This window comes from Chiloscyllium plagiosum, chromosome 6 (genome assembly GCF_004010195.1).
Source record: "Chiloscyllium plagiosum isolate BGI_BamShark_2017 chromosome 6, ASM401019v2, whole genome shotgun sequence".
NCBI classification, from domain to species: Eukaryota; Metazoa; Chordata; class Chondrichthyes; order Orectolobiformes; family Hemiscylliidae; genus Chiloscyllium; species Chiloscyllium plagiosum.
The window spans coordinates 117,394,413-117,407,744 of NC_057715.1; the positions used below are offsets into that span (position 1 = coordinate 117,394,413).

General features: G+C 40.8%; 1 protein-coding gene across 5 annotated transcripts in view; it reads left to right on the forward strand.

Moving 5' to 3' along the window:
- pgm2l1 (phosphoglucomutase 2-like 1) overlaps positions 1 to 13,332 on the forward strand; it is a 147,589-nt gene that overhangs the window by 39,655 nt on the left and 94,602 nt on the right. For 4 of the 5 annotated variants that reach the window (XM_043692556.1, XM_043692558.1, XM_043692559.1 and 1 more), the window contains 3 exons: positions 6,331 to 6,437; positions 6,912 to 6,996; positions 8,368 to 8,451. In XM_043692556.1, the coding sequence (XP_043548491.1) occupies positions 6,331 to 6,437; positions 6,912 to 6,996; positions 8,368 to 8,451 (276 nt within the window). The remainder of the gene's footprint in view (positions 1 to 6,330; positions 6,438 to 6,911; positions 6,997 to 8,367; positions 8,452 to 13,332) is intronic. The other variant, XM_043692557.1, reaches the window with a different exon arrangement.

The following is a 13,332-nucleotide window of genomic DNA, read 5'->3' on the forward strand; positions in this document are numbered from 1 at the left end:
CAGTAACCCTTAAACTCTCTTTAAACTCCCACATCTGGCAAGAAGTGCATATCACTGCAAAGGCCATTTTTGCTCCTTCACAATCTACAGACCCAGAAAATAACACCGTCTTATTCCTCTACAAACACTGCCCCAGGTTAAATTAATAGCGATGACTTATATTTTAAGTTTAATCAAGAGACTTATCTCCAAAACATATAATCAAGAAAGAATCCACTATACTCACTACTGCAGCCTTTCTCTTGGACAGACTTAAGACAACAATTAACTTATCTGATTCTGTTCTGTGGACTTCGCCCAACAGGTTCCTCCAAGATTAGTTGTGAAATTCACTGTGTGTTAATTTTCCCAGATGCTCTCCGATGTCTAGCGATACACGAATTCAAACAGCAAAGGCAGTAACTGTGCAGGTTCTCTCTCTCTCTTCTGCACTGTCCTCACCATGTGCTTCCTTTGTCTGCTCTTCTCCCTTTTAATCTGCTGCTGTTTTGACTTTTTTTTCCCCAAAGTTCCAAAACAATGCAACAGCATATAAAACAGTAATTGCTGCTCCTGGAATTTGAGGAAATCACCTCCAACACCTAAAATACCTCAAATAAAGAGCAACTCTTCCAGCCAGAAATTTTTCCTGTCCTCCATCTTGGATTACCCAGAATCCCCCGGAGTTCCAGATGAAGGGGTCATGGTCTCAGGATATGGGGTAGGCCATTTCAGACTGAGATGAGAAGTTTGTTTGCTCAGAGGTTGGTGAACCTGTAGAATTCTTTACTATAGAATGCTGAGGAAGCCAAGTCCAAATATCTTTAAGAAAGGAATAGATTTCATAGGCTAAAGGTGTTGAGAGGTGAGGAAGGGAATGGGTGTATGGTATCAAGATAGAGGTTCAACTCTGATCATATTGAATGATGAAGTGGGCTCAACGGGCTGAATGACCTACTGCTGCTCCTATTTTCTATGTTTCTTAAAAACTACTGGGGTAGTTTGGCGAAATATGTGGCCTTTAGCTTGATTTGAAAATATTACCTGAAACAATGAAATGCTAAATGTGATCGCGTTAACCTCTAATGTTGAGTAATTGTAAACTTAGTAATGGGAATTTCCTCCTCTTTGCGAATGCCTCTTGAACATTAAGGCTGTGACTGGAGCATGATTAGCAGTTGCCACTGGTGTCCAATCAGTTAGTATTTACTTTCTGTCCCCTGTAAAGAAGATGGATGTGGTCAGCATATCAGCAGACAGCAGTGCTGATGTGACACAGTCTGTCTAAAGAAGTGTGGGTCTGTTGAGTTTGTGGTCCAGAAATGCACAAATTAAGATGGAGAGAAATCATAGCACTGAGCATTTGAAGTAGTGTGTGGGAGGACATCCTATCACAACAATCCCAAGACGAGGGCCTCTAATTGAGTGTTAGTGAATTTTGAGAAGATCTTGAGGGCATCCTGAATCGAACCCTGAAAAGATATTTCCAGAGTTTCTTTTGTGGAACCTTTGGGGAGAAATTCGATAGCACCTGAGAAAAGGTCAAGGATAACAATGTGCAATTAATCCATATCCATTTGCTTCTAATGTAGACAAACTCTGTGCTCTGTGTTATCTTTGGTTGCATGTTGCAGCCATTTAAGTGTGCTGATGAGTTAGTTGACCACCTGAGTAGAGGGTACAAAATAGTAAGAGACTAGAATGGGTATAGGGTAGCCTGTACTTGTTTTAAGGCCCAGCCTACAAGGCAAGGATTATGTTTTGGCTACAGCAGGTGCTAGGAGTCATTATAGAAGTGAGTTTGATCTGAGAAGGATACAGCACAAGATAGAGCGCGTGGACTCAAACGTTTGCCTGATTCAACCTGGACTTTTTAGTGCAGAATATGGACTAGAGGAAAGACATCCCTGACCCCCTGTCTGTCAGAGGCAAGGAACTTCTTAAAAACAGCAAATTCTAGGAGGTTCATGAACATGGGAATGGGAGGAGGCCACTTCACTCCTTGAATCTTCCTTTATGCAGTGAGATCATGGCTGATCTATGACCTAACACCATATATGCTGATTTCCCCCAAATGCCTTCACACCTTTTTGCCCCTTTTTGAAAGATTTTTGTTTTTAAACTGAACTAAGTGTAGAGCTCTTGTAATCTTTAAATGCTCCTTCGATATAGAAGTGGTACCAGACAATTCTGAATTGTAAATGTTACATTCTTGTTTTTTTTTAAAGAAGGTTTATAGTGTATTTTCTTTTATTTCTGATTGTGGACTGAAATGAAAAAAATGGATTGCTGAAGGATTACCATGCATTTTCAAAAGCAAGTAACCTGATACTCATTCTATGTGCTATTTACAAAGCTGATTGTTCAAAATGAAAGCTTAGTTTGTAGATGAACTGGCGCCAAACGATCTGGACAAGTGGAGCTTTGCTTATGACAAATAACTGATTAGCCTGTAGACCAGTGACCAGTCATTAACACAGGCCACCTGACAATTATGTAATCGGTTTCCAGTTGACTAAATAGCTTAGGGTACAAATGTTTTCACAGAAACAATTGAATCTCTTTTCTCTGCAATTAAAAGTATCTCAGACCTAAAGGTAGCCAGTTTTATTGTTGCTGTAAGCTATTGACTTTTGATTTGGCCGCACTGAGCCTTCTATAAGCAAGTGAGCGTATCTGGAAAAGGAGAGTCGAAAGAGCAGCATGTCCTGACAAACCAAAAGTGCTATCTCAGTGGACCCTGCGAACAAGGACCACTGATCTGTCTACTCGGTCTTTTCTTCTATCCATTTTATCTGTGTGTGTCTGTGTGTGCCTGTGTGTGAGAGAGAGAGAGAGACACTGCCCACTGAGAGAAGAAATTCCTCTTAATCTCAGTCTTAAGTATGCAACTCCTTATCCTGAGATGATGCCCTCGGTCCATCTTGAGCAAAGGGAAACGGCATTTCCGCATCCACCCTGTCGAGACCCCTAACAATATTTCCATTAGGTTGCCTCTTATTATTCTTTATTCCATCAAGTAAACGCCCAGCCTACTCATCCTGTCCTCATCAGACAGTCTCTTGGGGTGGCATGGTGGCTCAGTGGTTAGCACTGCTGCCTCACAGCGCCAGGGACCCGGGTTCAATTCCAGCTTCGAATGACTATCTGTGTGGAGTTTGCACATTCTCCCTGTGTCTGTGTGGGCTTCCTCTAGGTACTCCAGTTTCCTCCCACAATCCAAAGATGTGCAGGTCAGGTGATTTAGCCATGTTAAGTTGTCCATCGTGTTAGGTGTATTAGTCAGGGGTAAATATAGAGGAGGGGAATGGGTCTGGGTGGGTTACTCTTTTTGGAGGGTAGGTGTGGACTTGTTGGTATGAAGGGCCTGTTTCCACACTATGGATTCTAATTCTAATTCTCTGCACTGTCTCCAATGGCAGTTGATCTTTCCTTAGATAAGAGACCCAAAACTGTACATACGATTCTAGCTATGGCCTAACTGGTGCCTTGTATAATTTTAGGAAAGCTTCCCTAATTTTATATTCCATTTCTTTTGAAATAAAGACCACTTGCCTTCCATTTTACCCACAGAACTTGGATGCTAGCTTTTATGATTCAAGAACAAGCATTCTGCATCCTTCTGTTCTGTAACTGGCTGTCGTCTTCTCAATTTAAGTAACTTTCAGCCTCTGTATTCTTCCAACCAAACTGCATAACCTCACATTTTCAATATTTTATTCCTTCTGGCAAGATTTTACCCATTTGCTTCACCTGTCTGTAAGCTATTGACTTTATAAGTCTGTGACATCCACCACTTACCCTCTTGCCTAAACTTGTAAACAAGTGTTTGTTGATGAGCTTTTCTTTAAGTCTGTAGCAGGCAGACTACCAGGTTCCCTCCTTGTGACATTATTTTTCACTTTACTAACATGTTGGCAATTTTTTTTTTTAAATGCCAAAACACTGAACACTTTCAAATAGCAAATCAGATAAGGATATGTGGTTGCGGAAGTCAGAGCAGTTGATTATCTTGTGTTGCAGTGTTTCAACTATCCTGGGATGACCGCAATTTGTTTTGACAAATTGCTGATTACGTTTATGTGCTTCAGGAATTGAGGTTCACCAGTTTTCATTACAAAACACCATCTCTTTCTCTTTTCTCACTCTTCAGAATATACTCAGTAATATGGAAGCATCAGGTTAATGATGATTTAGTATTGAGTAGCTACCTGAATTTAGAGTTTTAAAGCCTCATTTTACATATTTGCTAGTTTGCTTTAATGCACTTGCCTATTGTCCTACTACCTAGTTCAAGAGGAAGACAGAAACCAGACCGTTTTAAACCAACAATCTGAATTTTCTGACAGTCTGAACAAATTGAACATATTAATAAATATCCAGGACAGCTACAGGAAAAAAATAATGAAATGATAATTATAATTGTAGACTAATGACTCGGAACAATTGAATAAATCCTTAACACTAGACACCATTTATTCCAGAGTACTGATAGTGACTAGAAGAGAGATTTGAGGGGCACTGGCAAGATGGAGATAGTAGAAACTAATGAAACAGTCTTAGAATGGTAACTGGTCATTGTAGTGTGGTGATGTTACAGTTCACTCAGGCAATTTTGAATTGCTGTGGCAACATGAGCTTTTATATGCATGTTGTCATCTGGAGTTGTGCGTAATGATAGAAGCTCTAAAGTTCTTTTTCTCTGGTCTGATCAGGAAATCTACTTTCACTGCCTACCATTGGTGTGTGTTGGAGGCTCTGTAGGTTAATGGTTATGCTGTTTGGCTGCTTTTAAATGCTGAAAATGTGTTGCTGGAAAAGCGCAGCAGGTCAGGCAGCATCCAGGGAACAGGAGAATCGACGTTTCGGGCATAAGCCCTTCTTCAGGTGCTTTTAAATGCACCTTCCTTGGCCATTAAATACTGGAGTTGGCCACAAGCACAGGATTCCTGGCCTGGAGGCAGGAATGCTATGCAAACATGAAATGTAGTTTCCAAGTTCAAAAGAGACAAAGCCAACATTATTGTTAGGTTAGGTTGACTTTCATCCATGTCAAATAATAGAATTGATTTTCTACAGCTCACTTGATGACCATCTGTAGATCAGTAAAACAGCCGATAGCAGTTAGCATGAGATGATTGTACGTGTCTACTAGTGTCGACTATGGGAAGCCCTATGGTATGATGCACATTAACTTTCAAAAGGCTTTTCATAAAATTCAACACAAATGATTAAATAACCTAAAGCCAATAGAGATTCAGATGTAACAGATATGAAATAGGGCATGAAATATACTCCGTGAACAAATACTTTGGGTAGAATGTTAGATTTCTGATTGAGTTTTGTAAATAAGTGACTGGCTGATTTTTAAAAGAATAGATCTATGTTATTGACCATATCACAAGAGTAAAGTAGTAATTGTGGTCAAGCTTCATTTGCTTTGAGTGTATTATGTCAGCTGTGTGTTAGGTGGGACCACTCCATTGAGTTGAGAAGTTCTGGTTTCAAGGTGTACTTCAAGACTTGAGCACAAAAATCAAAATGCAATATTAGGAGAGTACCACACTATTGGGGGTGCTTTTGGATAAGATGTTAAATAGAGGCCCGGACTGACCCTCAGATGGATGTAAAAGATCCCATGCTACTATTTTAAAGAAGACCAGAAGGATTAACCCTGGTGTCCTGTCAAATATTTACTTATTGCTCGATCAACATGGTGGGCAGCACGGTGGCACAGTGGTTAGCGCTGCTGCCTCACAGCGCCTGAGACCCAGGTTCAATTCCTGCTTCAGGCGACTGACCGTGTGGAGTTTGCATATTCTCCCCGTGTCTGCGAGGGTTTCCTCCAGGTGCTCCGGTTTCCTCCCACAGTCCAAAGATGTGCAGGTCAGGTGAATTGGCCATGCTAAATTAGTAGTGTTAGGTAAGGGGTATGGGGGGGTTGCGCTTCGGCGGGTCGGTGTGGACTTGTTGGGCCGAAGGGCCTGTTTCCACGCTGTAATGTAATCTAATCTAATCACAAAACAGTTTGGTCTTTATTTTGGTGTTGCTGTTTGGAGGAGTTAGCTGGTGCCATGTTTCCTACATTATAATACAGGCTACACTTCAAAGGTGTTTCCTTTGTTGAAAAGTGCTTTGAGAAATCCAGCAGTCATGGAAAATATAATATAAGTCTATCTTTATTTTTATTAGCCTTGTATTGTCCTTTGTAAACAGGCCAAGTACTGCATGTCAGTCCATCAGTTGGTTTTAAGTACTATTAGTAACTCATAAATGATCAGGTTATATTCAATTTTACAGCTTATTCCTTGGAGGAAGTTTGTTTAAAGTTTCTTGTTTTCACCTTTGCAGGGTTTGCTTAAGTATCTTGAGAAGTGTTTCTCAGACCTGAAACACAGAGGTGTTGTGATTGGATATGATACTCGAGGTCAAGAGACTACGAGCTGTAGTAGCAAGAGGTAAGTGCCGTTCAAAATTTCTATAACTTTATTTCCTTTTTAATCAGGCTTGAAAGTGGTCAAACCAATACAACAATTTCTCTAAACTGCATCAATGTTTGCTTTTCCTAATGGAAATCCAGAAGCTGAAAATTCCTTTATTTTTGAAGAGAATTTGCAGTTGTTAGTCTGTCACATTTCAAAAGTGAATAAACGGTTAGGTCATTAAGCCCCTGGAGCCAATTCTGCCTACTCAATGAGTTGATTATTTGCCATTAATCCATATCCCTTATAATCTATCAGTACTGAATTTATTCTTGTAATGTGCATAATTGTAGTGTCGTTTCCACTTTAAAATTTATATTTTTTTTGTGTGGAATGTTGAGTGACTATCTGAATCTTGATGAAGGTTTTTTAAGACAAGTTGTGATCTGCATAGTAAGTATGATCTAATGATTAATGATATGAAAATTATTTTCTTACCATTTGCTACAGACTTGCCCAGTTGACTGCTGCTGTCTTCCTTGGAAAGAATATACCTGTGTATCTGTTTTCTATCTATGTGCCAACACCATTTGTGGTAAGAATTGATTGTGATTACAGTAAATCTATCTGACTGACTATCTGATGCTGTCAAGCCTGGATTAGCAGAAAGCATTCTTAATAAATCCAATTTAAGATTCTGGAGAAAAGCTTCAAACTTGGAATGTGTGGGAGATTGTGTAGCGCATTGGTTTAAATGCAACATTTCCAGAATGTCAGTTCCAGTCTAATCCATGTCAGAAAGAAGACAACCAGCTCTGACTTCCTTTTATATCACCTTTGAACAGTGCTATCCACTTCCTAGTGGAAGTGATCTCATGACATGTTATTAACTGACACTAGACTGACAATCTTAGTCCAGGTGATTTATTTTTCAATGTAAAATATTGTTGCATTGACTATTTTCTGTAGCAAAGCCACCTTGTTGGAACAGCATAGGGGACGTTTCGCTTTAAATCTCATGTCACGATCTGATCTGGGACGCTATAGTTTATTGTTAAAAACATGTACATGACTCTGCCATCTTTCTATAAACAAACTCTCCCATATTTTCTTTAATACAGAATCCACAAGCAGAGAAACCGACCACTAAACTAATTGCTTTGTATTTGTGCCACATACAGTTTATCCTGCCCACCAGCTTTTCTTTTCAACCCTTTGTCATCTCACCCTATCAACATACCTTGCAAATCTTTTCTCCCTGTATTTTACAAGCTTCCCCTTTTAATTTGTTTATGTAACTCATTTCTACCTATCTTATGGAAGCAAGCTTTGCATTCTCATCACTGCCTGGTAGATGTTTCTCCTGAATTTCTTCTTAACAACATTATATTCAAAATCTTTTCTTCCAGGAAGGAAACAAAGGAACATTTTGTTTCTTAAAGCAGGGAAATCAGTAGGTGGTGGTAGTGAGAGAAAGTAAAGGTTCATGATAGAATAACCATGACAGTGAATGTACAGGCCTGATGAATCAAATGGCATTTTTGCATCCTTGACTTGCAGCTTAATATTTGCAGTGTTCAATCTGGGACTAAGAATAGGAGCCATTCCTATCCAACCTCTGAATTGCTGTCAGGTATTCTATGCACTAATCCAAAATGGGCTCATGACCACAAGCAGAATACTTTCAAAGCTCAAAAGCAAAATCTGATGGCTCCTTAAAATCTGAAATAAAAACAGAAAATGCTGAAAATACTCAGCAAGTTAGGTAGAGTGAGGAAGAGTTGATGTTTCAGGGTGTTCATCAGGGATCAATCACAATTAATTCTATATTACTGCTTCCTTCAAATGACTCATTGTTTCTGGTGCGTTATATTTGGTGGGAAAGCATCAGGGATAAATTAAAAAGGGGAGTACAGTTAATCACTGGACTAGCCATTTATTGACTGATATTTCTTTTTCTTTTTAGCCATATGCTGTTAAGCAGCTTCATGTTGCAGCTGGTGTGATGATTACTGCGTCACATAATCCTAAGCAAGACAACGGATACAAGGTGCAGTGAAGTGCATGACTAATCAGTTTATAAAGTGTATTGTGCGCTATTTAGGAGTGGTTGGCATGAATGTATTATGTTTTACACACCACCTTCTGGATTACAGTTATGAAAGGTCAAAACAGAATAAGACAAATCTTGCATCATTGGTTGTTATGGTAACAGAAAAGATGAGATGATTCTAGATTAGTTTGCCAACTGCATCTGGGCACAGTGAAATTAAACTGCTGAGCTGAGTTGTGTTACACTGTTTTGTCTTTCTGTTGTTTTTGCAGTGGTTTGACAGTTATAAACATGAGCAGCCCTAAGTTGTGGTCCACAAGGCAATAATGACGTAGGTAGGAAAAGGGATGGGGACTTAAGGCAGAATTTCAGAGAGCTAGGGTGGAAGCTTAGAGCTAGGACAAACAGAGTTGTTTATCTTTGGTTTGTTACACGTGCCACATGCTAGCAAGGCGAGGAATAGGGCGAGAGAGAGGAGTTGAACACGTGGCTACAGGGATGGTGCAAGGGGGAGGGTTTCGCATACCTGGATAATTGGGGATTATTCTGGGGTAGGTGGAACCTCTACAAACAGAATGATCTACACCTGAACCAGAGGGGTAGCAATAGCCCGGGGAGGACGTTTGCTATTGCTCTTTGGGAGGGTTTAAACTAATGCAACAGGGCGATGAGAATCTAAATTGTAGTTCCAGTGTCCAGGAGGTTGAGAGTAGTGAGGTCAGAAATGAGGTTTCAAGGTTGCAAGAGTGCACCAGAAAGCAGGAAGATGGTTCGAAGTGTGTCTACTTCAATGCCAGGAGCATCCGGAATAAGGTGGGCGAACTTGCAGCATGGGTTGGTACCCGGGACTTCGATGTTGTGGCCATTTCAGAGACATGGATAGAGCAGGGACAGGAATGGTTATTGCAGGTTCCCAGATTTAGATGTTTCAGTAAGAACAGAAAAGATGGGGGGGGTGGTGGCATTGTTACTCAAGGGCCGTATTACAGTGACAGAAAGGATGTTTGAGGACTTGTCTACTGAGGTAGTATGGACTGAAGTTAGAAACAGAAAAGGCGAGGTCACCCTTTTGGCAGTTTTCTGTAGGTTCCAGAGACATAGTCATAGAGATGGACAGCATGGAAACAGACCCATCCATGCCGACCAGATATCCCAACCCAATCAAGTCCCACCTGCCAGCACCCGGCCCATATCCCTCCAAACCCTTCTTATTCATATACCCATCCAAATACCTTTTAAATGTTGCAATTGTAACAGCCTCCACCACTTCTTCTGGCAGCTAATTCCACACACGTACCACCCTCTGCGTGAAAAAGTTGCCCCGTAGGTCTCTTTTATATCTTTCCCTTCTCACCCTAAACCTATGCCCTCTAGTTCTGGACTCTGACCCCAGGGAAAAGACTTTGCCTATTTACCCTATCCATGCCCCTCATAATTTTGTAAACCTCTATAAGGTCACCTCTCACTTCTTATTTACCACTAAGTGGGAATTTGTTACATAGGTCAAGGTTCCTTCAAGACTTTAGATGTGTCTGTGGATTCTCTTGATTTTTGTACAAAATACCTTTTATAGTTAATCGCATCAATTCAAAATAAGTGTATCAAGGTGGAGTGCATGGATTGGCTAGTTTTTTGATCACATATGAAGAGACACTTACTGACAAGTCATGGTCTATGTGCAGGCTATGCACCTGCATGGAGTATGCATATGCCTGCATATTTTCCACTTCTGAATAAATCTAGTCCAAGTAAAGTCTTATAGTCTGATTCCTTCCTTTACCAACTGGTAACCAACTAAAACATAGCTTTCTAAAAAAAAAGCTTAACATTTCCACATCAATCAAGCGTCAGGGAAATATTTAATTCTCTTGCTACTCTACATTAATTTGTGTGTTGATGCTTCAAGTTCATAGCTTTTTATCCTGAATACACCCAGATGCCTTCATGATAAAGCTTATTTCAAAATTCTCTTTGCTGCTCCTCTTTTAGACTAGGTGATAAGGACAGGAGGCAGTATGTTGTCATGACATCAGCATCTAGTTCTTCCTGGGTGGCCTCCATCAGCTAATAAGCAAAGTACAAATGGAGGAAATAAAAGAAAACACCACTTCTCCTTTTGCCACACATTAACATCCAAGACTTAATATACAGCAGATTAGATTTCATGCTATTTTCATAAATTTTTTGAATCGAAACAAGATTGCAACTGGAATTTTAGAATGTGACCATGTAATACCAAAAATCAGAAATCAATTCGAGATTTATAGGATGGTTGTAATATATGGAGCAGACTACATTACATTGTGTTACATCAGATGTGTACAGTATGATCCTTTCCTCAAATCAGACTTAAATTACAGCATTACAGAAATAAAAATTGGAGATCATAGAATAACATACTTGTGTTTGTATGCTTCAAAGTTAAAATGTTTGAGTTTTATATTGATACAACAGTTAAATGAGATCACTCCAAGGTGCAATCTTAGTGGTTTATATTTTGAAACAGAAAGAAGGAGATGTACAGAAAACTGATGAACTCAAACTGAATGAGGATGATTTGCGAGGGAGTGTGAACTTCAGGATCTAGATTAATGAGCTTCCAAAAATAATTCGATCATGCCAATAAGTAGAGATGCTAGGAAACCTTCACTGAGGAAGACACTGTACAGTCTTCACATCACTCACACACACAGTAATCAAAGTGTCCTCAATGTGGAGAATAATTAAAGCAGTTTAAGGGCATGATAAAAATATCCACAGAAACATAGGGGAAAGGATTGCAAAGATGATTCTGGGTAGGAGTGAGGGTAACAGGGTAGTTGTTATGTGGAACTTTAACTTTCCAAATATTGACCGAAATTACTATAGTTTGAGTACTTTAGATGGGTCAGTTTTTGTCCGGTGTGTGCAGGAGGATTTCCAGACACATTATGTATACAGGCCAACAAGGGGGCGAGGCCACATTGGATTTGTTACTGGGTAATGAACCAGGCCAGGTGGTAGATTTGGAGATAGGTGAGCACTTTGGTGATGGTGACAACAATTCGGTTATGTTTACTTTAGTGATGGAAAGGAATAGGTATATACTACAGGGCAAGAGTAATAGCTGTGGGAAAGGCAATTGTGATGCACTTAGGTAAGATTTAAGATGCATAGGATGGCGAATGAAACTGCAGGGAATGGGCACAATTGAAATGTGGAGCGTATTCAAGGAACAGCTACTGTGTGTCCTTCATAAGTATGCACCTGTCAGGCAGGGAGGAAGTGGTCGAGTGAGGGAGCTGTGGTTGAATCTCTTGTCAAGAGGAAGAAGAAGGCTTATGTTAGGATGAGATGTGATGGCTCAGTTAGGGCACTTGAGAGTTACAAGTTAGCCAGGAAAGACCTAAGAGCCAGGAAAGGACATGAGAAGTCATTGGCAGGTTGGATCAAGGAAAACCCTTCTATAGGCATATCAGGAATAAAAGAATGACTACAGTAAGATTAGGACAAATCAAGGACAGTAATGGAAAGTTGTGCGTGGAGCCCAAGGAGATAGGAGAAGCGCTAAATGATTTTTTTTGTCAGCATTCACACTGAAAAACGACAGTGTTGTCAAGGTGAATACTGAGATACAGGCTACTAGACTAGATGGGATTAAGATTCACAAGGAGGTGTTAATAATTCTGGAAAATGTGAAAATAAATAAGTCCCCTGGACAAGATTGGATTTATCCTAGGATTGGAAATGTGTTGCTGGAAAAGCGCAGCAGGTCAGGCAGCATCTAGGGAACAGGAGAATCGACGTTTCGGGCATTAGCCCTTCTTCAGGAAGGAGGAAAGTTGGTCCAGCAGGCTAAGATAAAAGATAGGGAGGAGGGACTTGGGGGAGGGGCATCGGAAATCACTTACCCCTCAATTTAAAGCTATGTCCCCTCGTGCGAGCCATCACCACCCGTACTTTGGCAGAAAGACCTTAGATAGTGATTTCTCCACATAGATTGTGCTGGACCTGCTGAGTTTCTCCAGCTTGGTTGTTCCGGTGGGTTTGTTGCAAGAAAGAAAACATTGTGCATTTCCATAGCACCCTCGCTGCCACCAGACACCTCAAAGCACTTTATAGCCACTGCAGTACACTCTGAAGCCGAGCCCCCGCTGTGAGGTAGGGAACACAGCAACCAATCTACACACAGGAAAGTTCCTGGAAACAGCAATGTGCCTATGATCAGATTATCTGATATCAGTTGAGGGATAAATATTGATCAGGATACAGCAGGGAATTGGCCAGTTCCTCTTCGAAACAGAGCCGGCCGAAGGAGGGGGCAAGATGGTGGTCTTTGTGTTCACCTCAGACAGACTGTCCAAAAACACAAGGTAAAACTCAATGGGAGGTGCTCCCATTGTCTCACCACTCCAACTGCTCAGACAGATCCTCAGGAAGAGCAGGGAGTGGGATTTGAAAACAGGAAGTCATGCCAAGCTCTGTGATTAGTCAATCCTTTCTATCATCCTGTCAATCAGAGAGATGAAAATGCCATATAAATCAGCAAATACATTCAGCTACCCTTTAGGAAATGTGAGGCTGTCAGTGAGATCATTAAAGACATGGCCGTGTTTCAGAGACACACAGCTTCATGTGTCACTGTGAGCCAATGTGAACTGCAAATAGTTCAGGAGACACACACACACTCACACACACACACACAGGCACAGGCACACCCATACCCACACACACACACCCACACCCACACAACACACACACACTTACACCCACACACACACACACACCCACACCCACACTCACACCCACACCCACACAACACACACACTGGCACAGGCACACCCATACCCACACACACACACCCACACCCACACAACACACACACACTTACACCCACAC